The sequence below is a fragment of the Trachypithecus francoisi genome, unplaced genomic scaffold, assembly GCF_009764315.1.
Source record: "Trachypithecus francoisi isolate TF-2019V2 unplaced genomic scaffold, Tfra_2.0 Lachesis_group4, whole genome shotgun sequence".
NCBI lineage: Eukaryota > Metazoa > Chordata > Mammalia > Primates > Cercopithecidae > Trachypithecus > Trachypithecus francoisi.
In genome coordinates, this window is record NW_022681469.1 from 92,454,059 (window position 1) to 92,478,112 (window position 24,054).

Here is a 24,054-nt window from a genome sequence, read left to right on the forward strand (position 1 = left end):
TAGCTTAAGTTTTTCGACTCTACACTGCTTAAAGCAGCCAATCTCTCTGCCTTTATCAGAAGAGTCCTGAACTCAGATAACATCGGTCTAGCTGCCAGGTCTGCCTGCCTCATGCAGATGATCTGTCACCTCTGTGAAATAACTAAAAATAGGCGGATCAAGTAGTAATCTTGAGAAGTGAGTCTTGGGGGCAAATGGAAGGAATGTCTCAGACTGGCACCTCTAAACTTCTTTCACGAGGCTAAAATGGATTGGGTTACCCTGAAAGCCAGTAATCATTAGTAGCCCTTCACCTCACTTGCTGTCATGAAAGCTCACCAGGCAGGAGCAAATAGCTTCCTGCCAAGGTGATTTCTTTTCAGAAATAGAGTTACTGTCACTCCAACTGAGTCGTCAAAACCCATTTTAAAGTCTTGTGACTTTTAGGAGCAGTACTCTGAAGGCTGCCATGCAACAACTGTACTCTTAGGGAGCTACAAGATACAAAATGCAGAGAAGCAAGTCGGAGGTTTCCCACGGCAACACGATGCTCTAAAGCAATCGGTGACCTTACACCTTCTGTTCAAAAAGGTCCCATCTCTGCTTCTTGTTCCACATTTGAAGACGCTTCTTAATCCAGAAAAATAAAAGTCTACTTATAGGATCATAAATCAATTTGATGCCAGCACATACCTCTCATGTTAAACTTGTACATTATTATTTTTTACTTTATGAATACTTTATGTCTTTACCACAAATCTTCCATGAAGTAAGTTGAGACTTTAATTAACTAACACCATATTTCACATTTGTTGACAATTTCTGCTCATTTTTGTTTTGTTTTAAAAATTTCTTTTTCCCCATTCAAATACATTTATTTTAAATTTCTAGAAACATTTGAAAATGTTTCCTGAATGCCTAGATGCTTGTTTTTATACAGAAGAATATAAATTTTAATTTTTCCAAGCATACTTTGAACTTCCTTTCTGTCCACGGAAAGCTTTTAGTGGAGGAATCTCAAGGTCATGAGCCAGTTTAATGAGAGAAACTGTGGTTAATCTAGTATTTTGATGGTTAATACTTGACATTAATCCTCCATCTAGCATTAGCCATGTGAACATTAAGACTGTAACATTTTTGGATAAAGTAGCTTCTGCTCATAAGGATGCTTCAAACTATCAGCCAGAAACTCTGGGTTTTAAAATATCATGCACATACTTAAAGACTTACGCAGAAAGTCTAGGCCACTTAGCATGTTATTAAATATCCCCATAAGTTGCTTGTTTTCCTTCTTCCTCCTTCAGCACACTTTTTGATTCTTAGCTTTACTTTGCAAAATTGGAGAAAAAGAAGACTAGTATATTTTGCCCTTTCTTTGTAAGCATCTTCACAATTTTGCTTTGTCTATAGTAAGGGAAGTTCCTAGTGTGCAGTCTTGTCTAACTCTTATTACCTGATTTTTGTCATAAGATAAGACTTTTTAAAATTTAACAACCATGCTGAGACTTGCACTGCTTTTTATAACCATTGTTAAACCTCATTTGAGGTAGAGGTATGTATAGAAACAGGTGTGGTATTTTTGTAGATACAAAATCCATATTTTATGTGATTACTTTAGATTCTTCCTGTTGAAAAGAATGTTCTAAGTGTTGCTGACTTCGATCATTGAATAATTCGTCATTCATTGTGTTTCAAAGCTAAGTTTACATTTCTTAATGATAAATAATTACCTATAGAGCTATTGAGTTTTTGAGAATATAAGAAGTTTATTTGTCCCCGTTTCCCTCTAAATTAGATTGGCTAAGGCTTCTTGGGGTTCTTTAAATTATGATAGCATTGATGGTGATCACTAGGGGCTTCAAGATTTACCTAAGCTAATTCCAAAAGGATCTGAGGTAATCAGTCCTGGAGCATGAGAAACAAGTCATGAAACTCAGCTGTAATTCTTCAGTCAGATGACAGGCAGAACAAGATAATTGATTAACAACTTAAATGATTTGTACAACAAACCCCCATGACACAAGTTTACCTGTATCACAAAGCTACACATGTACTCTTGAACTTGAAAGTTAAAAAAAAATGTTTTTTAACAAAAAATATTCATTGAGCCTAACTAAACAATTAGTATTACATGCAATGGATTTTTTTTTTTTTTTGAGATGGAGTCTCGCTCTGTTGCCCAGGCTAGAGTGCAATGGTGTGATCTTGGCTCACTGCAAGCTCCGCCTCCTGGGTTCAAGCAATTCTGCTGCCTCAACCTCCCAAGTAGCTGGGGTTACAGGCACACACCATCACACCTGGCTAATTCTTTTGTATTTTTAGTAGAGATGGAGTTTCACCATGTTGGCCAGGCTGGTCTCAAACTCCTGACCTCGAGTGATCTGCCCACCTCAGCCTGCCAAAGTGCTGAGATTACAGGCATGAGCCACTGTGCCCAGCCAGAAATCCTTTTTAAGTAATGAGTTGCATGACTTTAAATGTAACCTCATTTCTCCCCCAAACTACAGCTGTTATCTTCATGTTATGGTAGTTTCACTTTTTAATTGCTTGCTAACACTGTGTCAGGCAATATCTTTTTTTTTTTTTTTTTTTTTTTGAGGCGGAGTCTCACTCTGTCGCCCAGGCTGGAGTGCAGTGGCCGGATCTCAGCTCACTGCAAGCTCCGCCTCCCGGGTTACGCCATTCTCCTGCCTCAGCCTCCCCAGTAGCTGGGACTACAGGCGCCCGCCATCTCGCCCGGCTAGTTTTTTTTTTGTATTTTTAGTAGAGACGGGGTTTCACCGTGTTAGCCAGGATGGTCTCGATCTCCTGACCTCGTGATCCGCCCGTCTCGGCCTCCCAAAGTGCTGGGATTACAGGCTTGAGCCACCGCGCCCGGCCTGTGTCAGGCAATATCTTAATCACCATACACTTAGAATAAAGTCCATCTTTAATAAAAGCAAATCCAAAAAAAAAAACGAAAATAAAAACCCTGGCCTCTGGTTGCTGCGGTTCAAATCCTGGCCTCAGCACCTGCCAGCTATGTGGCCTTGGACACATAATCTCTAAGTACCTCTAAGTGCCTTAGTATTTTTACTTCTAAAATGTGGGTAATCATATTATCTATCTCATAGAGTTGTTGTGATGATTAAATGAGGGAATACATGCCAAGCACTTATGATGGTTTTATTGCTTTTTATTTCAAGTAGAACTACTGGCAGAAAAAAAAGTAGATATCTACTGGTATCAAAAGCCTGGTGGCCTTTCTTATAATTATATTCCTTTCAGGAAGAGACGATGCAAGCTAATTTTTACTCACCACCTAAGTACCAGAAACACTGCTAAATGTTTTCTTTCTTTTTTTTTTTTTTTGAGACGGAGTCTTGCTCTGTCACCCAGACTGGAGTGCGGTGGTGCGATATTGGCTCACTGCAAGCTCCGCCTCCCAGGCTCACACCATTCTCCTGCCTCAGCCTCCCTAGTAGCTGGGACAGGCGCCCGCCACCACACCTGGCTAATTTTTTTTTTTTTTTTGTATTTTTAGTGGAGATAGGGTTTCACCGTGTCAGCCAAGATGGTCTCGATCTCCTGACCTCGTGATCCGCCCGTCTCGGCCTCCCTAAATGTTTTCACATGTATTGTCTGTACTGGAAAACAATCCCTGGAGTACACAATTGCTATCTTGCCAAAAAGCAATTTCAGACATCTTGCCAACTGAACATCAGATAATGACTAAGATTAATCACATATGTACCTATTCATGGTCTTTTACAGCAAGTTACTATAGAATCAGGAATGTAATATTCAATAATAAATTCTTTTCATATTTTTTACCTTATACTGTATCTTAAAATTATCTGTGCATTCCCTGTCATGTTGAACTCTAGAACCAATTAGAAAATATATAAAATATCTTAATTTTGGAGAGAGAGTACACAATAAAAAGCAGGTAATGTCTTTCAGTTCAGTGGTATTGTGTTTATTATTGTTGCTGCTGTGTATTCACAATATGTTAGGCTCTTGCCTGGGATTGTGCTTTCAAAGTGGCTACTGTCCGGTGCAGACTGTAATCTCCACAGGATGCTCTTTGGGCATCTAGAACCCAAAGCTCACGGAGACACCTTCCCAACACAGTGGGGCTCAGGGTGGTACTATCATGCTGACTTCTACCATATTCCTCCATAAACGTTTTCATCTAACATATGATGTGCATGATTAAGGCACAGCCCTCAACCTGCTACGCCTTTGTTTTGCCTGTTACCTGGGCCTCAGAGCCCTGGCTGGGTTGCAATAAGCCAAGATTTTTTTTTGTTCTTTACTCACTAAAAATAAACCATCTTTCAGAGACAGTTTCCACCTGGTTTTAATCTACAAGCAATACAAGTCGTTCCAGTGAATGTGAGGAAATATTTAATAGCTATAAGAGGAAATCAGAATTCATCAGGCTGAGAAGCGCTAAGATGTGCTGTCTCCATTTGCTGTTGAAAATAAAATTGGTTATTGCATTATGCTTTTATTGCTTATAGTTTTGATCTGACTCCTTCTTTAGATTGCATACCTCTTAACTTCAAGGGTTTCACAGCCTTCTGCCCTTTTAGCTTCTCACAATGCCCACTGTTGTAAGTTCTAGGAGGTAATGTGAAGCGTCAGGGAAAAATCTTTATATGTGGCCCCTAAAGAGAAGGAGATAAACGTTTTATCATTAGTGAGTTTAGGCAGAAAGTTTTGAAAATATTTCTAAATTGTGTTGTTTATTGCCTTACTTTTGTGTGTGTGTGTTTGTGTGTATGTGTGTGAGACAGGGTCTCACTCTGCCATCCAAGCTGGAGTGCAGTGGTGCAATCTCTGCCTCCCAGGCTCAAGCAATCCTCCCACCTCAGCCTCCCAAGTAGCTGGGACTACAGGTGCACACCACCAGGCCCAGCTAATGTTTGTGTTTTTTGTAGAGACAGAGTTTCACCATGTTGGCCAGGCTGGTCTTGAACCCCTAGACTCAATCCTCCCACCTTGGCCTCCCAAATTGTTGGAATTACAGGTGTGAGCCACTGCTCTAGCTTTCATTGCCTTACTTTTGAATTGTGTCTGCTCTTCACAAATGACTTATGAGTAAAATTATAAATCACTTGATGGTTTAAAATGACCATTTTAATTTAACATTGATTGTTATACACTACAGTAATGAGTAATGACTCTAAGTTCTTGGGCTTAAGTTCTTCAGTTTACATATAAATATAGATCTTCATGAAAAAAAAAGCAAAAGTCATTTGATCCATAGTATTTTATAGGAATTAAATACCTGTGAGTGAGGAGGCAGGTAAATGTTTTTTGACTTACAGCAGAAAAATCACAAGTCAGAGAAAAAAAAAAGGTTTTCGACAACTGTATGTTAATTCTCCTTTTCTCTAGGATATTGCCTGGTTTGATGAAAAGGAAAACAGCACGGGAAGCTTGACAGCAATATTAGCCATAGATACAGCACAAATTCAAGGAGTATGTATATTATTTTTATTTTAAATGATGCATGTATGTGGTGTGCACACATGCAATGCATGCATGTGTCTGTACATATATGTGAGCTGTGCTGAGATGACCCACATCATTAAGGAGGCCAGGTAAGTCTCATGGTTAACAGGTAACTCTTAGTGAAAGATGAAAGGAAGCCTTTCTGTTCTGGATATTTTTAACCAAAAATAGAGAATATTTAGTACCTGTAATAGGATAACTAGAGTACTAAAGAAGAGACCAAGAATAAGTTAAAAAAGACCAGAATTAAATAGATAAGAAAAAGTAACAAAATGAAAACACACACACTTTAAGAGTTTTAATATAAGAAAGAGGTTTAGTTTTTCCTTCCCCCAGAAAATAAGATTTTAGTTAAAATAATGTCTAACAATTCAGAGTCATGTGTGCATCAGAAATGATTCTGTACTAGTTGTTATACAAGTTAAAAAGAATTGCGTAATCATGACTAGTAATACGCATAAACAAGATATTTATATGTATTCATAATTAGTGATGGAATGACCAGCATAATGTGTGTCAAAGTCATGCTTAAACAGGTGTGGGGAGTAGAGGAATATAGAAGAGGTAAGTAATAATTTGTTAATTTTCTTCTAATTATTTTAACAAAATTCACCTTTGTATAACAAATGGGATCTTAACAGAGAAAAGCCACAGAAAACAAGGTTTCCTACTTTAAATAGAAGTAAAATAAAGCTTTCCATCTCTGTTAAAATAAGAATTCTAGTAGTGTTTTAGGCTTTCCTTTTTCCTTATCATGCATTTGGAAGAAATGGAAAATGTCAATAATTTGCCTCTGAATGACAGAAAAATCTTACAAGTATTTGTTCTGTTTAGAAATACTGAGATGTTTCTTAAAGCTTTGTTAGCAGAGCAACAAATTGTCAGCTAAAACAACCCATCAGAATAGCATGTTTCTTTTAGAGATTATTTCCACAGGACATGGCAACCATTCTAAGTTTGTTTTTTGTTTTTGTTGTTTTTTAACTTTTGCAAGACCTCTTTGTTTAATATACACCTGCAAGATAGGATTTATACTATCAGAAAATAGAATAAGTGGTTTACAGTTGTGAATATTCACAAGCATTCATTTTGGTTTAGAAAGCTAATTTTATGATAGAGAAAGAGCTCGAGAGGAAAGGGGGCATCTTCATCTCTTCCTGAAATTCTTTTTGTTAATTTGGAAGGCAAGGTTCTAGAATTTTGTTAGATAGTATTTAGATTTTAAAATAGGGCTGAGGAGTTCAATTTTACTGGCATACATGAAAAGATGGTGGATAGAATTTCACTTAATAATCAAATAATGGATATAGCATTAACCTCCATAGCACAATATAATTATCTGATTAACTTCTGAGTTTAGGAATTACGTGGTTTACTACTCCAGGCAGAAATATCAATCCCTATAATTCCATTTGAATTCCCACTCCACAAAATTTGCTATTTTTTCTTTACTGTGTTAATGTTTGTCTATTACAACTTATCTTTCAAATCTTTTCAGAATCTTTTGAGTGGAACAGGCATTCTTACCAGCAGTTATATTAATATGTGAGACATTTATTTTAGCAGATACTTGCTTCAACTGAAAAACCAAATTAGTACTGAAAGACCCAACATTACTGTCCTTACATTTATCAATTGTTTCTAATAAATAGTATTGTCCCTGAGGGAAATTATTGGGAATAGTTGTCAACCTGATTTTAAGCACCTGACTAATATCATTTCATCACTTAAAACTTTATTGTTGCAGTTATTAAGTGCTAGTCTCACAATAACTTCTAGACAAGTCAAATCATTTTTTTAATTAGAACTAGTAGCTAGAGAATAAATGGTTGGAATCCTGATGAAAGATTTTAAAGTTGCCAAATTTAAAAAGTAAAACAAGGGGTAAACTGTCCCAGGTTGCAAAGGGAGTCAGTAAAACTCTCATGCTGATGAGTAGTGGGATGGTACCTGTGAAGAGTCACTGTATTCCAGCTTGGACAACATAGTGAAACTCCATCTCTAAATATTTTTAAAAACCTAATTTTAAAAATTAAATTAACGAATAAAACAATCAAAGAAAGATTTCAGGAGTGAGACTGTGTCTAGTAAAATGTAATTTATAAAAAACTCTTACTTTGCCATATAAAGATGGATTCATATTCAATTTCAATGGACAGTTTTTCTATAAAAGGAAGAGTTGTTTATCAATTTTTTTGTCCACAAATGAGTTCTTCCTCACAAGGACACTCTAGCATAAAGATGAGCTAGGAAATAATAATTTGGGGGTCATATTTCCTGTCATATTGACTTAAATAGTCATTCTCCATCTCAATTTCTTCATCATGTAATTTCAGTTACATTTTATTCTATCACATGTATTAGAATGAATGTTCATAAAACAGCTCCTTAATAATAATAAATCTTAGTTTGAAACCTTTAACTCATGACTGTAAAGGTATTCCTCTGGCCATTTTTTAAAGCTCTGATATTTTGAAAGTCATGATAAAAACATGTTAGTGAAATAGAGTCATAGGAGACAACATGATTCCTAGAATAGTTGTCTGAATACAACCAATTTAACTGATATTGTTTTAGCCCAAGGGAATGGCCTATTGCCAGTACATCTGTCAACAGACTATTTTCTGTGTAATATCTGGTTTAATTAAAGCTAAAAGCCATTTTAGATTCTTTTGGAAACTCAATTCTATAAAATTACAAGGTATTATTTCTGTACATTTTAGCAATCTCTTTTCATCAACCAAAAGTCTTACTTCATTTTTGTCCACAAGAAAGCGTGTTATTGACACCACAGTGTACATTTGATATACCACTGACACATCCAATGCTGGAACCTAGAACTCTTCTCATCAGAGCTGTAATATGTTGCCCAAATAAATCATAAACATTTTTTTCATTTATTAAGTCCAAGAGCCCAGCAAGTTTACTAGTTAGAACTAGGATATTATTACCTGGACAATGGCAACCTCATTTATTGATTTAACTTTTTGACATGGGAAGTGTATAAAACAACTTGACGCTACTTTTGATTCAAACAATGTTGTCATGGAAATGACTTTTCCACAGCATAAGGTATGCATATAATTGCTGTTTTGTCTTGCAGTTTTAGGTTGAATTAAGAAAGATAATCAAATCTACAGCAGAAGCTAATATCCAGAGGCATTTAGTACTTGATAATAGTGGTTAAGGATGGCTCTTTTAAAAAAAGTTTCCAAGGCAGGTGCAGTGGCTCACATCAGTAATCCCAGCAATTCAGGAGGCCAAGGCAGGAGGATCGCTCGAACCTGGGAGGCCAAGGCTGCAGTGAGCCATAATTGTCCTACTGCACTGTAGCCTGGGTGACAAAGTGAGATCTTGTCTGAAAAAAGTTTATTTTTCAATCTTGGCCCTGAATTCATAATACTGCAAAAAACTTTACCACTGCTAAGCCATCAAACTGCCGTGTGGTAAGGTAAGTCAAAAATTTCCCTTGACAAAAACTCACAAAAATGAAGATGGTTAAGTTTACAAGAGCAAATGAACTTAACCATTTACACTACTGGTCCAAAAAGGCATGATAAATTCAATTCCTTCCCATAAAATATATGCTGACAAATAATAGTAAATAACTGTAGGCTTTAAACACTTTACATTTTCACAAGCTTTGTAAATTTGTCCAACTAAGGCTTGTTTTCTGCTCTACAAATATTTTAACCATCTGTTATAATGTATCTTAGTAGATTCTACTTCAGATTGTACTTATTTTTTTTTCCTCAACTTCTTTGAAAATATTCTCAGCAGTACTTGTTCCACAGAAACTATTTATAGTGGCTAACTTTTCACTTACTTCAAATACAATGTTGGCTCCTCAAAAAGCCAGCAACTGAGCAGTGTCAGTGATATATGTCAACCCATCAAGAGTCAGGGAAAACTACTCAAAATAATCTACCTTATTTTTTAATTGACTGTGGATGTTACTCTCAATGTCTGTAACTATGAGCAACTGTTCTCACCAAATGGCAGCCTTATATAAGTTATGCAGTCTCAATACATTTCTTCCACTGCTACAATCAAACATGATATAATTAACTCAAAATCCATAAACGACTTTCTTTGCTTGGCCAATGAATGAGCCACTTGAAAACTTACTTTGGTTTCATTCTCATTTTCATATTTTAGTTTTGTGAAGAAATTCTGCTAAAACAAGATATTTTGTTTTATATTTTCTAGTTTTTCTGAATGTTGCTTTCCTATAAGTTGGGAATATTGCGATGAGTGCTCAGTCTGCTAATGTTGACATATTTTGTATGTTCCAGCACTATTTAGTGTCATGGCATTAAAAAACACAACGCTGAGGCATCTAATTTGAATACAAAATAACTCATAGTCCACTGTTCCTTAAAAACATCGCATTCAAAATCCACATTTCTCTTATTTTCTTGTTTTGAGATGATGGGTATGCAATGGTATTTTAAAAAACTAGGATAAAGTGAAACAGTACAGCAAACCTCAACATGCTCTCAAATTCTAACAGCATCACTGAGATCTGTAGAATGCTGAGCAGAAGCGTAAAGTGATGAGGGTGGCACATGTAGTTTCTGTAGCAGCTACCATCACTATAACCTAAGACAGCCTAAACAATAGGTAAACATGACAGTCAGACAGTTTGTTAAGATAAGGCTGGACGAGGTGGCTCACACCTGTAATCCCAGCACTCTTAGAGGCCGAGGTGGGCGGATCACCTGAGGTGTTCGACGCTAGGCTGGCCAACATGGTAAAACCCTGTCTCTACTCAAACCACAAAAAGTAGCCAAGCATGGTGGTGGGTGCCTGTAATCACAGCCACTCAGGAGGCTGAAGCAAGAGAATCGCTTGAACCCAGGAGGTGGAGGCCAAGATCATGACACTGCACTCCAACCTGGGTGACAGAGTGAGACTCTGTCTCAAAAAAAAAAAAAAGTAGGTAGCCGGGTGTGGTCGCTCACACCTGTAATCCCAGCACTTTGGGAGACCAAGGCGGGTGGATCACCTGAGGTTGGGAATTCAAGACCAGCCTGGCCAACATGGCAAGACCCTGTCTCTACTAAAAACACAAAAATTAGCTGGTCATGGTGGTGGGCATCTATAATCCCAGCTACTCTGGAGGCTGAGGCAGGAGAATTGCTTGAATCCGGGAGGCAGAGGTTGCGGTGAGCTGAGATGGTGCCATTGCACTCCAACCTGGGCAACAAGAGCGAAACTCCATCTCAAAAAAAAAAAAAGGTAAACAAAAGGGCATGTCTGTATTCCAATAAAACTTTATTTACAGACACTGAAATTTGAATTGCATACCACTTTTACATGATGCAAAGTATTATTCTTCTCTTGATTTTTTCCTAACCATTAAAAAAATATACAGAACATTCTTACCTTATGGACAATATAAAAGCAGATAGAGGGTCAGATTTGGCCTATAATCTATAGTTTGTCAACCCATGCAATAAAAAATCCACAAAAGAACTTCAAGTGGCATTTTACAAAAGAAGAAATCCATATGAACCGTGCCCTTGTACTTTTATTCCATTTGTGTGTCTGTATTTAGAGTGTGATTCTCATAGGCAGCACACAGGTCTCTTTGAATATCTGAATAGGATATTGAGGCCATTTTCATTTAATGTGGTTATCAATATTATTAGGTTTGAATCTCTCATTTTGCGATTTGCTCTTTATTCCGTATGTTCTCTGCACAGTTTTCCTATTTTTCTGCCTTCTTTTGGATTAAAATTTTTTAGTATTCTATTTCATCTCTTTTTGGAGGAGTAAGGAAAGTGATACTGCTAAGTATAATGTTTTGTTTTGTTATTCTAGTGGTTACTTTAGGTTTTATAGTACCCATCTTTAACTTATCACAGTCTACCTTCAAGCAATACGATGTCAACTTACAGTGTAAGAAACTTAAAATAGTGCAGTACTTCCAGTTTCCCCTCCAAATCTTTTGCTATTATTGTCATATAGTCTCCTTCTAAATATGTAATAAACCCATACTACATTGTAATTATTTTTGCTTAACAATCATCTTAGGGGGAGGGATGGCATTGGGAGTTATACCTGATGTAAATGACGAGTTGATGGGTTCTGACGAGTTGATGGGTGCAGCACACCAATATGGCTCATGTATACATATGTAACAAACATGCACGTTGTGCACATGTACCCTAGAACCTAAAGTATAATAAAAAATTTAAAAAAACAAAAACAAAAAACTCATCTTTTACTAAAGAATTTTAAATAAATATGTAGAGTCCTATGTATTTACTCATGTAGCTAACATTTCTGGTCTCTTCATTCCTTATTCTAGGTACCTATTTCCATTGGTATCATTTTCCTTCTGCATCTAGTTCTTTTTTTCACCTTTCTTATAGCGTAAGCTTGATAATGACTAATTATTTCAAGTTTCTTATGCCTGAAAAGTCTTTATTTCACCTTAATTTTCTGAAATATATTTCCACCAGTTATGAAATTTGAGGTTGACAGTTTTTTCTTTTCATCCTTTCTTTCTTTCTCTTTCGTTCTTTCTTTCTTTCTTTCTTTCTTTCTTTTTTTTTTTTTAGACACCGTCTCACTCTGTTACCCAGGCTGGAGTTCAGTGGTGTGATCACTACTCATTGCAGCCTTGACCTCCCAGGCTCAGGTGATCCTCCCACTTTAGCCTCCTGAGTAGCTGGGACTATGGGTATATGCCACCATGTCCAGTTAATTTTTTGTAGATACAGGGTTTCACCATGTTGCTCAAGCTAGTCTTGAACTCCTGGGCTCAAGTGAGCTGCCCGCCTCAGCCTCCTAAAGTGCTGGGATTATGGGTGTGAGCCACTGCACCCAACCCAGTTTTTCTCTTTCTTTCTTTCTTTTAGTAGATTAAAGATATTGCTCAGCTGGGCACGGTGGCTCACGCCTATAATCCCAGCACTTCGGGAGGCCGAGGCAGGCGGACCACTAGGTCAGGAGATCGAGACCATCCTGGCTAACACAGTGAAACCCCGTCTCTACTAAAAAATGCAAAAAAATTAGCCAGGCGTGGTGGCAGGCACCTGTAGTCCCACTCCAGCCTGGGTGACAGAGCGAGATGCCATAAAAAAAAAAACAAAAAAAAGATATTGTTCTACTATCTTCTCGCTTGATTTTTTTCAATGAAGAATTTGTTGTTATCCTTATCTTTTTACCTCTGAACATAATGGATATTTCTTCCTTTGCTTTTAAGATGCTCTCTTTATCATTGACTTTGAAATGTGATTGTGATGGGTTTTGATATAGCTTCCTCCTTATTTCTTATGCTTGAAGTTCACTTAAATTCTTAGATTTATGGGCTTATAGTTTTCACCAAATTTAAAAAATATATTCACCATTATTTATCCAAGTATTTTTTTCTGTCTTTCTAGTCTCACCTCTCCTTCAAGGACTCTAATTCTATATATATTAGGCTGCCTGAAGTTTTACCACAGCTCACCAATGCTTGGTTCATTTTTTTTCTGCATTTATTTTGAATAGTTTCTATTGCTATGTCTTCAAAACCAATGATCTTTTCTTCTTCAATATTTAATATTCTATTGATCCTATCATATATTTTTCATCTCAGACATTATATTTTTATTTTTTTATTTCTAGAATTTTTATTTTTTTATTTCTAGAATTATATTTTTATTTTTTTATTTCTAGAATTGTAATATGGATCTTTTTTATATCTTCCTTATCTCTTAACTACTATAATATGTAATATATATATTGGCAGTAGCTTTTTAAATTGATAAGTAAAAGTTTTATATATTTAGGGTATAAAATGATGTTTTACATATGTAGTCATTATGAAATGGATAAATTACGCTATTTAACATATGCATTATTTCACATACTTATTTTTTATGTGGTGAGAACACTTAAAATCTATTTTCTTGGTAATTTTCAAGTTTACAATCTATTATTATTAATTATAGTTACCATGATACACAACAGATCTCTTAAACTTATTCCTCCTAATTGAAATTGTGTATCCTTTTACAACATCTTCTCAACCCCCTGAATCCCCACCTCCTAGAAACCATGATTTTACTCTCTGTCTGTATGAGTTTGGCTTTTTAAAATTATACATATAAGTGAGATCATGTGGCATATCTAACATTTTGTCAATTCTGGGTTGATGTCCATGGATTCATTTTTATCCTTATCATAGGTCTTATTTTGCTACTTTGCATACCTGGGAATTTTTTTTTCCCCCCCCAGACAGGATCTCATTCTGTCACCCAGGCTCGAGTGCAGTGGCATAAACACAGTTCACTGTAGCCTTGACTTGGGAGCAGGCTCAAACAATCCTCCTGCCTCAGTTTTCCATGCGGCTGGAATGAGAGGTACATGGCACCACACTCAGCTAATTTTTTTATTTTTGTAGAGACAGGGTCTCACTTTGTTGTCCAGGCTAGTCTTGAACTCCTGAGTTCAAGCGACCCTCCCACCTTAGCCTCCCAAAGTGCTGGGATTACAGGTGTTAGCCACCATGCCCAGCCCCCTGCCAATTTCTAACTGTGTGCTAAACACTGTGAATTTAAAATTTTTGGTGCTGGATATTTTCATATTTCTATAAATATTCTTGGGTTTCATTGTGGGATACAGTTAAGTTACCTGAGAATAGTTTGATCTTTTTGGGTCTTGGTTTTAAGGTTTGTCAAGCAGGACTGAGCCTACTACAAAGGCAAAACCCTTCCACATACTCTACCTAATGCCCTGTGACTCAGAAGGTTTTCCAGTCTGGCTGCTGTTACCAGGCACTAATCCCAGTCCTGACAGGTATGCACTGTTCAGCTGAATACTCAAGAAGGATCCTCTGCATATATCTAGATTTATCATTCTGTGACTCTCTCTCTTCTCTAGTATTCTATGCTGCAAACTCTAGCTGACTTAGATTCCTGAGATTCTCAGCTTTGTCTACTCAACTCAGAGTCTGTTGGGCTCTTTGCACTGCCACCTGGAAACTCTTCCAAGGGAGTAAGCCAGAGCAACCACAGGGGTCATCTTGTTCGTTTGCCATCTCTGCCCTTGGTTGCCTTATGCTCAGTGTCTTGAAAAACACTGGTTCATGTATTTTGTCTATTTTTTGTTTGGTTTTAGATGAGAGGATAAATCCTTGTTACTCCGTCTTGGCCAGAAGCAGAAATTCTACCATATGGAATTCTTATTTCTATAATTCCACACTGAGTTTCCTTCCTTTTATAATTTTCTTATCAAAGTGATATTCCCCACATCTAGCATAGTACCAAAGACATAGTAGACACTCCATAAATAGTTATCTGAAGAATTACTTAAACAAGACATTTTGTTCTTAATTTCAAAAAAACGGTATTTTTGTGCTCTTGCTAAAGAATCTAAGAAAGTTTAATTAAATTTCTTCTGATTCCAGTTTTAAATTCTTTCCAGAGGTATACTATTTTTCTGGGTCTTTAAGACCACATTCCATTTTCCTTCAGTCATTGTAGTAGTTCTCAAGGCCAAGAGTCTCTTATTTTCTGTTTACTCTTCTTGGAACAGAAGAAATATATTCAGATCTTTCTCATTGTGCCACCACCACCAAAAAGCAGGGTTTGTGGCTTGTTCTCGGTTGCACTGACTGAACATTTCAATAAGTTTGTGGTAATTTAAACTAAAATGAACTATAGGAAGGATATAATTCTATTTTCCAGAAGCAGATTAACACAAGAATGGAAAACCCAAGTTTATTAAGCAAGCAAAGATACGCAAGTACAAGCCACTTCGTAGAAAGTTCTTGTGTCCCAGACAAAAAACTCAAATAGAGAACACTGTCTCATCAAAAATCTGTCAAATTCACTCTTGGATATTTTTAGAAATTAGGTTGGTATGTATAGTCCTTAGGCAAACTTTAAGTGACAAATATTTGTATAGTGTGGCTCTGTAAAGTATGTCTACTTCTTTCCCTAATACACTACTGGAGTTTATGCATGAAAACTACAACGCTTGGCAAGCTTTTTGTCTTTACTTGACTTATTATCTACTCCTTTTATTTATTTATTTTGAGACAGAGTCTCGTTCTGTTGTCCAAGCTGGAGTGCAGTGGCATGATTTCAGCTCACTGCAACCTCCACCTCCCGGATTCAGGCAATTCTCCTGCCTCAGCCTCTTAACTTGCTGGATTACAGGCACCTGCCATCACGCCCAGCTAATTTTTTTAAATTTTTCATAGAGATGGAGTTTCACCATGTTGGCCAGGCTGGTTTTGAACTCCTGACCTCAGGTGATTCACCTGCCTCAGCCTCCCAAAGTGCTAGGATTACAGGTGTGAGCCGCCGTGCACGGCCTCTACTCCTTACTCTATTTCCTTTAACTTTAATGTCTAGAGATGGAATGCGTGGTGTAAGAGTGTGTGTGTGTGTGTGTGTGTGTGTGAAACAGGGTCTCACTCTGTCACCCAAGCTAGAGTGCAGTGGCATGATCCTAGCTCACTGCAACCTCGAACTCTTGGGCTGAAGGGATGCTACCGCCTCAGCCTCCCAAGTAACTGGAACTACAAGTGCACACCACTGTGCCTGGCTAATTTTTTCATTTTTATGTAGAGACAGAGTCTTGCTTTGTTGCCCAGGCTGGTCTTGAACTCCTGGGCTCAAGTGAACCTCCCACCTGGGCCTCCCAAAGTGCTGGGATTAAAGGTATGAGCCACCGCACCCAGCCTAGAGCTGTAATTTTTTTTTTTTTTTTTTTTTTGAGACAGAGTCTCACTCTGCCACCTAGGCTGGAGTGCAGTGGCACTATCTCGTCTCACTGCAACCTCCACCTCCCAGGTTCAAGCGATTCTCCTGCCTCAGCCTCTCAAGTAGCTGGGACTACAGGCGCCCACCACCACGCCCAGCTAATTTTGTGTTTTTAGTAGAGACGGGGTTTCACCATGTTTGTCAGGCTGGTATCAAACTCCTGACCTCAGGTGATCCTCCCACCTCGGCCTCCCAAAGTGCTGAGATTACAGGCGTGAGGCACCGCACCCAGGTGAGCTATAATCTTTAAAGTTAATAGAACACAAACAACAGAAGGTAATGAGGAATCAGGAACTATATTATGGTTACCTAATAGGAAATATCCAAACAGAAAAGAATAATGCCCCAGTGGATATGATTTATCCTTTTGACAATATAGGTACTGTGCCAAGAATTGAAATCCAAAAAATTAAAAATCACTGGCTTCAAAATATTAAAAGAAACTACCAAGTGGAAATTAATACATGTATCAAGGCCTACAAAATATAACCCCCTATCAAGTAATTGATGACAATAATTCTTGGTAATATTTAGATAAAACAAATTTTATATTTAAAGAATAATGAATAACTTATTCTCAACAAAACATAATTATAGTTTTAAAAAATAGCTCCAATGATTGCACATCACAATATATATAAATTTTATGTAGCTATAGGAGCATTTAGTATTTTTTTAGGAGCACTTTCCAGTAATCAAGGGCAAAGCCCAATATTTCTTTATTGTACCCCTATTACCGTGTTATTAAACACAGTACTTTAGTGGACATTTTAAGGGATAAACACAAAAGCATTACCATATAGTTTTCACAGATACACTTATATGCATTAATAAACACTAAAGATGAATTGTGGAGACATGTATTCAATTCAAAAGACCATAGTAGGGAGAGGAATGGGCCTGGAAAAGAGGAAAAGTTATTCTTAAGGTCAGCTTTACAGTAAGGAAAAGCAACAAAATTTGAAAACAGGAGCCTTGTCATTTCCCTAGAAGAGAAACTGGAGCATCTAGGGGCTCTTTCGGAAAAGCAAAATGGGTGAAGCCTGAACCCTACAGCCTGCTACAGATACAACTTTTCTTTGGGAATTCTAGAGTGGTGAATCCCAGCGCGCCTTAGGGAATCTCCTTTTGCCATCTATTCAATTCCCCAGCGATCTCCTCCAGTCCCAAGGCTTAGATGGCCACACATGTACCGACAAGGCCCAGGCTTACGAGCACATCCCTGAACTGAACGCCACACTCCAGACTGGTCCTGCTATCTGGAGCTTGAGATGACCCCGCACCAGGAGCACTTAGTATTATGGAAAGATATAGAAGGCCTCCAACAACGCCAAGAACTTAAGGTCCACAGCATCTCACCCATTGTCTAGTCCATATGACTCTGAAACTTACGGTGGGGGTGGGAGGCAGAGGAGCAAGGACAGTGTATTAGTCAGCTCGGGCTTTCATAACAAAGGACCACAGACTAGGGGGCTGCAACAACGTTTATTTCCTTACAGTTCTGGAAACTAGAAGCCCAAGAGCAAGATGTCGGCATGATTGGGCTTCACTCCGAGGACCTTGGCTTGTAGTTGGCTGTCTTCTGTCTCCGTCCTCACATGACCTCTCTGTGTGCGATGTCTGCTGTGTCCAGATTTCCTTTTTTTTTTTTTTTTTTTGAGACAGAGTTTCGCTCTGTCTCCCAGGCTGGAGTGCAGTGGCTCGATCTTGGGTCACTGCAACCTCCACCTCAGGGTTCAAGCGATTCTCTTGCCTCAGTGTCCTGAGTAGCTGGGATTACAGGCATGCACCACCATGCCTACAGCCTGTTACAAATACAGCTAATTTTTGTAGTTTTAGTAGAGACGGGGTTTTGATCAGGTTGGTCTCAAACTCCTGACCTCATGATCTGCCCGCCTCGGCCTCCCAAAGTGCTGGGATTACAGGGGCGAGCCACAATGCCTAGCTCAAATTTCCTCTTCTTACAAGAGTACCAATCAGGTTAGATTAGAGCCCACCTTAAATACTTCACTTTAACTTAATTACTCCTGTATCTATAATTTATTTATTTATAATTACCTTATCTCCAAATACAGTAATATTCTTTTTTTTTTTTTTTGCGATGGAGTCTGACTGTGTTGCCCAGGCTGGAGTGCAGTAGCACGATCTTGGCTCACTGCAAGCTCCACCTCCCAGGTTCACGCCATTCTTCTGCCTCAGCCTCCCGAGTAGCTGGGACTACAGGCGTCCACCACCACGCCTGGCTAATTGTTTTGTATTTTTTTTTTTAGTAGAAACGGGATACACCGTGTTAGCTAGGATGGTCTTGATCTCCTGACCTCGTGACCCACCCACCTCCGCCTTCCAAAGTGCTGGGATTACAGGCCTGAGCCACCGCCCCCGGCCCAAATACAGTAACATTCTGAGGAACTGGAGGTTAGACCTAAACACATAAATGGCGGCGGCGCAGGGGGCGACATAATTTAGTCTATAACATACATCACCATTTATCTCTTTTATCCTTAAACTTCCAGGGGATGAAGTGTAAGTCAGCATTATGTGCCAAATGGAATCCCCATTTAGGTCCATGGTTCTTTTTTATCTTTTTTTTTTTTTTTGAGAGGAGTCTCGCTCTGTCGCCCAGGCTAGAATGCAGCGGCGCCATCTCCGCTCACTGCAAGCTCCGCCCCCCGGGCTCACGCCATTCTCCTGCCTCAGCCTCGGAGTAGAGGGGACTACAGGCGCCCGCCACCACCCCCGGCTAATTTTTTTGTATTTTTAGTAGAGACGGGGTTTCACAGTGTTGGCCAGTGTGGTCTCAATCTCCTGACCTCGTGATCCGCCCGCCTCGGCCTCCCAGCCCATAGTTCTTAGAGTTAGTGCATCATACCCTTAAACACTTAACCAGGCTCTCTGTCCATCTTAGTTTTCAGTATTTCATAATTTTTTGAGTGTTTGCTGTTGTGTGTTTTTACATTTTTGAACTTTTCTTAGATATTTTAGTGAGAAATTGGAAAATGTTTCAATCATCACCAGATACAGGCCTGAAACTGAAACCACAAAGATTTTAGGAATTAGGCAGAGCCCTGGAGGGAGGGAGGATTTGTTATTATTATTTTTTAATGAAAATGCCAATTTTTTGATAGTTTGGTGAAAATTGATGTAATCTTTTATGGAAGCAATTTGGCAATACCCATCAAGAATGTAAGAGTATATACACCTTTTGAAATTTCTTCACTGGTTTATAACTTGTACTACAATCATTTATTTTGACTCAAATTATCCCAGATGTAGACAATGGAAGTCCCTTCAAGTTGGGAGAATTACACCTTTTAAGGTGTAATTCCAGTTAGAAATTTAACAGCAGGCCATTTTTAAAGGAGAACAAAGATTTTTTATAAAGATGTTCATTACATCTTTATTTTTAATAATGAAAAATTGAAGGCAACCCAAATATTTTTGGAGAATATTTAATGATTGCAGTATAATGTACAAGGATTAAATCGGAATATAAAACTGCATGCAGGTAATAAACCGAATCTGAATGTGTGTAAGCATTTATGTCTAGAAGCATGTAGATTTTAACTTTATCTCAACTTTTTCTAATGATCCTGTTTTCATGATCAGAACAAAAAAATATAATTCAAAGTGTGGTCGATTCTTCCTGTCTTTCCAGGTAAACAGGGGCCCTCATTTTTTAATCCCAGCACTAAAGAACTAATGTTTCAGCTTATTGCTTAAGTATCATACATCCCACTGAAAGATGATCCATAAGATGTGTAGTTCTTATAAGAATTATAAAGATAATTCTACATATTTGAAATTATTTTAAAAATTTATTTTACCTCATACTATGATGTTTCCAACTCCTTTTCTCTCTTGATATTGCCTCTTAGATCTTTACTGAGTGAAACCAATTTATAATGTGCAAAAATGGGATCAGAGAAATCTTATCCAAAGTATACACTTTAATGAATATCCTTAATCATTCAGCTCATCACTACTATGATAGAGTGGCTAAGAGTGCTGGCCTTCCGTCAGTTTAGGGGAAGGGGTAGGACTGGGGTTTGCAGCCCTGATATTATGACACCCAGTGTGGTGGCAGCCCAGTGCAGGGAAGCAGAGCCAGAGCAGGGTGAGGAGGGTGTCCATGCAGGGAAGAGGCAGGAGACATGAGAGCAGATGTGTTACCCACAGAGAGATTAATCACATAAATCAATCTATTAAAGACAATGGGAGCCAGTTCTCTCCCTTGTGAAGAGAGGGATAACAAGTATGGAAAAGGAGAAAACTGTAAATAAACTTACAATGTTGACTTGGAATTGGAGGTATTGATATGACTCATGAGTTTCAAGAAATATAGAGAAACAAATATAGATGTAAATGTGTGCATGTATCTATCAATACACACACACACACACATTCTCTAGTTTGGCCACTGACATTCCAGTAATAATGAGTACGACTAGCACCATATCTTGACTGCTAAATAAAATTCTCCACTAAAAGAACCTAGGGATCTTTGGAGAAATGACTAATTCCAGAAGTAGGGCAGAGACAGTACCAGATGACACTGGAAAATCATTTTGTGTCAGAAAGTAAGGACATATTCCAAAACTGATAGGGATATGTCAAAGGACAAAGCCAACTTGAAGGGACTTCCACCGGCCACACGTGGGATAATCTGAGTCAAAATAAATGATTATAGTAACAGGTTACAAACCACTGAAGAAATTTAAAAGTCATTAGTTCATACTGCAATAAATAAACTGAAAGTTTGATGAGAAATTGGATTTTGACATAGCTTCAAACTGCCTCAAAACATTTATTAATTACAAAGGGAGAAAGAACAACTTCATAGTGGAGAAGGCTGGAAGAAACCATCTTAATTAATTATACAAGTGCACAGTGCCTGGAATAGGACCAGTCAAAATTGCATGCCACTTGATAGGATGCAATGAGAAGAACACAGCATTACTTCTCTAAGATTCTTACCAAAGATGCATAATTTGAATCTAAATGTGAGGAAATATCAGATAAGCTAAAACGAGAAATATTCTGCCAGATACCTGGCTTGCGATCTTCAAAAAAGTCAATGTCATGAACATCAAGTTAAGAATGAAGAACTAGGCCGGGCGCGGTGGCTCAAGCCTGTAATCCCAGCACTTTGGGAGGCCGAGACGGGTGGATCACGAGGTCAGGAGATCGAGACCATCCTGGCTAACACAGTGAAACCCCGTCTCTACTAAAAATACAAAAAAACTAGCCGGGCGAGGTGGCGGGCGCCTGTAGTCCCAGCTACTCGGGAGGCTGAGGCAGGAGAATGGCGTGAACCCGGGAGGCGGAGCTTGCAGTGAGCTGAGATCCGGCCACTGCACTCCAGTCCGGGCGACAGAGCGAGACTCCGCCTCAAAAAAAAAAAAAAAAAAAAAGAATGAAGAACTATTCCATACTAAAGGAGACTAAAGAGGTGTGACACCTAAATGAAATGTGTGATTCCAATGTAGACATCCTTTCACTATAAAATGCATTATTGAGACAATTGATAAAACTTGAAGGAAGTCTAAGCATTAAATGATAGTTATGTAATTTCCTGATTTTGATCATGGTATTTTGGATAAGAGAGAGAATGTTCTTGTTCATGAAACACCATCTCTAAGTATGCAGAAATGATAGAGTATCAGGTCAGCCACTTAATCCCAAGTGATTCAGGGAACAAAGAGTTTTTTATCCTCCGGTTACAAGCATATGGCTGTTATTTAGTCTTACTACTTTTGTTTCCTCATCTATTGTACAGTACTAGTGATAGTATCCATCTCTTTGCATTGTTATGAGATTAAATAAGATGGTAAAGGTAAAGTGCTTATTTAGTGCCTAAGGTTGGGCCTTTATCCTACTTTGGCCTGCTTTTAGTGTGTCTTCCCTTCTGCCCTGCTGTTTCCTGTCCGTGCTGGTTTCCTTTCCATGGCAACTCTTGCCTCTCCAACACAAAGCTTCATGCTCCCAAAAGCACTCAGTCAGATGGCATGAGTTATTCCTTGCATGATTATACTATATTCACCAATAGAAAGAGATAATTTGTGTGAAAGGTAATATACAATATACAAAAAATATACAAAAATCTCATTTTTACAGTTCATAATGCAAATTTTTTCCATTCAAATAGAAGTTAATAATTCACTTTAGAACATTTTTTAAGGTGAGTTAGATTCTATTGCAGTGAATATCTAAGCTAAAGTATAGCATCCTTTCCCTTTTTACTCTCCATGAAATAGAATATGTAAAACCTTCTAAAAGAATTTATATGCATAACTCAAGCTATCTTTTTCAAATACTTAAATTTTAAGTACATGTTGGTTATGCATATATGTAAAACTGGTACTTTAATGCTATTATTTATTAAAATATTGGTTTTCTAGAAAATTCCTAGCAAATGTGATTACAACTTTATAAATAGGAAATAGTAAAAAATGCTTAACTAAAGATAGACTGTTTCTTTAGTTTTTTGTAATAGTAATTATGATTCTGTCATTTTCAAACATCAGCTTTATTACCAAGAACTTATCTGTAAGTGAGTGTTGAAGAGGTGGCAGGGTATAGGTATCCATGTGTATGCATAAGTGAGTTGTTTTATTATTGCTGGGTGTTTGGGTGTAAGGAAACAAGAAGACTGTGGGTATGCATCTATCACTGAGAAGACAAAGGAAATCCTGTAACTTCAGCTTTCAACACACTCAACTTGCACTGGGCTGTAAAATCCTGCTAAACTATTTAAGGAGAGGTCTCATAGCAACATACAAGTCTCCCTTTAAGGAGGTGGTATTTGATTTCAGATTGTCTGTTCCTATCATGCTTCTGTACAGTCTTCTATGGTGTTCCCTTAAACTAAAATCCAGTTCATTTGGACATCTCAATATTGGACATCAAGACATGAAAATAAAGTATATTTCCTTAGTTTAGGGCATTTTGAGGCAGGCGGATCACCTGAGGTCAGGAGTTTGAGACCAGCCTGGCCAACATGGTGAAACCCCTTCTCTACTAAAAATACAAAAATATTAGCCGGGCTTGGTGGTGGGTCCCAGCTGCTCCTGAGGCTGAGGCAAGAGAATCGCTTGAACCCAGGAGTCAGAGGTTGCAGTAAGCCGCAATTGCGCCCCTGCACTCCAGCCTCGGTGACAGAGTGGGACTCCATAAGTAAATAAATAAAAATATGTATCTTATTTAATCTCAAAGTATAAATTCAAGGTATAAATTTAAGTATAAATTCTTTTTTAAAAAAGTCTCCCTTGTTTTGCAAGGAACTATAATAGGAATCCTTGTAAATGTAAAGTTAATTGAGTTTTTTCCCCCAAAATATATCTGATTATAGGCAACAGGTTCCAGGATTGGCGTCTTGACACAAAATGCAACTAACATGGGACTTTCAGTTATCATTTCTTTTCTATATGGATGGGAGATGACACTCCTGATTCTGAGTATTGCTCCAGTACTTGCCATGACAGGAATGATTGAAACCGCAGCAATGACTGGATTTGCCAACAAAGATAAGCAAGAACTTAAGCATGCTGGAAAGGTAAAATGAAGACTGTTATCACCATCGTAACATTTAAAGAGAAAAACAGTCAGAACTTTATGATATGTTAACTATATGATATGTTAACCATCTTTATGATCTATTAATTTCATCTCTTAGGGATCTGTAAAGTGATATGTATTCACAGAGAAATGCATACAGACCAATTTAGGATAGAAGGTAGATATGTTATAGCAATAGGGTACATGATTTAGAGCACAGGCTCTGGAGTCTAATTAGCTGAGTTAGAATCCA

The 24,054-nt window shown here is 37.9% G+C and overlaps 1 protein-coding gene across 1 annotated transcript in view; it reads left to right on the forward strand.

Moving 5' to 3' along the window:
* The window catches only part of ABCB5 (ATP binding cassette subfamily B member 5), a 130,888-nt gene that overhangs the window by 73,153 nt on the left and 33,681 nt on the right, over positions 1–24,054 (forward strand). The window contains exons 19-20 of the mRNA XM_033193035.1: positions 5,365–5,448; positions 23,596–23,799. Coding sequence (XP_033048926.1) covers positions 5,365–5,448; positions 23,596–23,799 — 288 coding nt within the window. The remainder of the gene's footprint in view (positions 1–5,364; positions 5,449–23,595; positions 23,800–24,054) is intronic.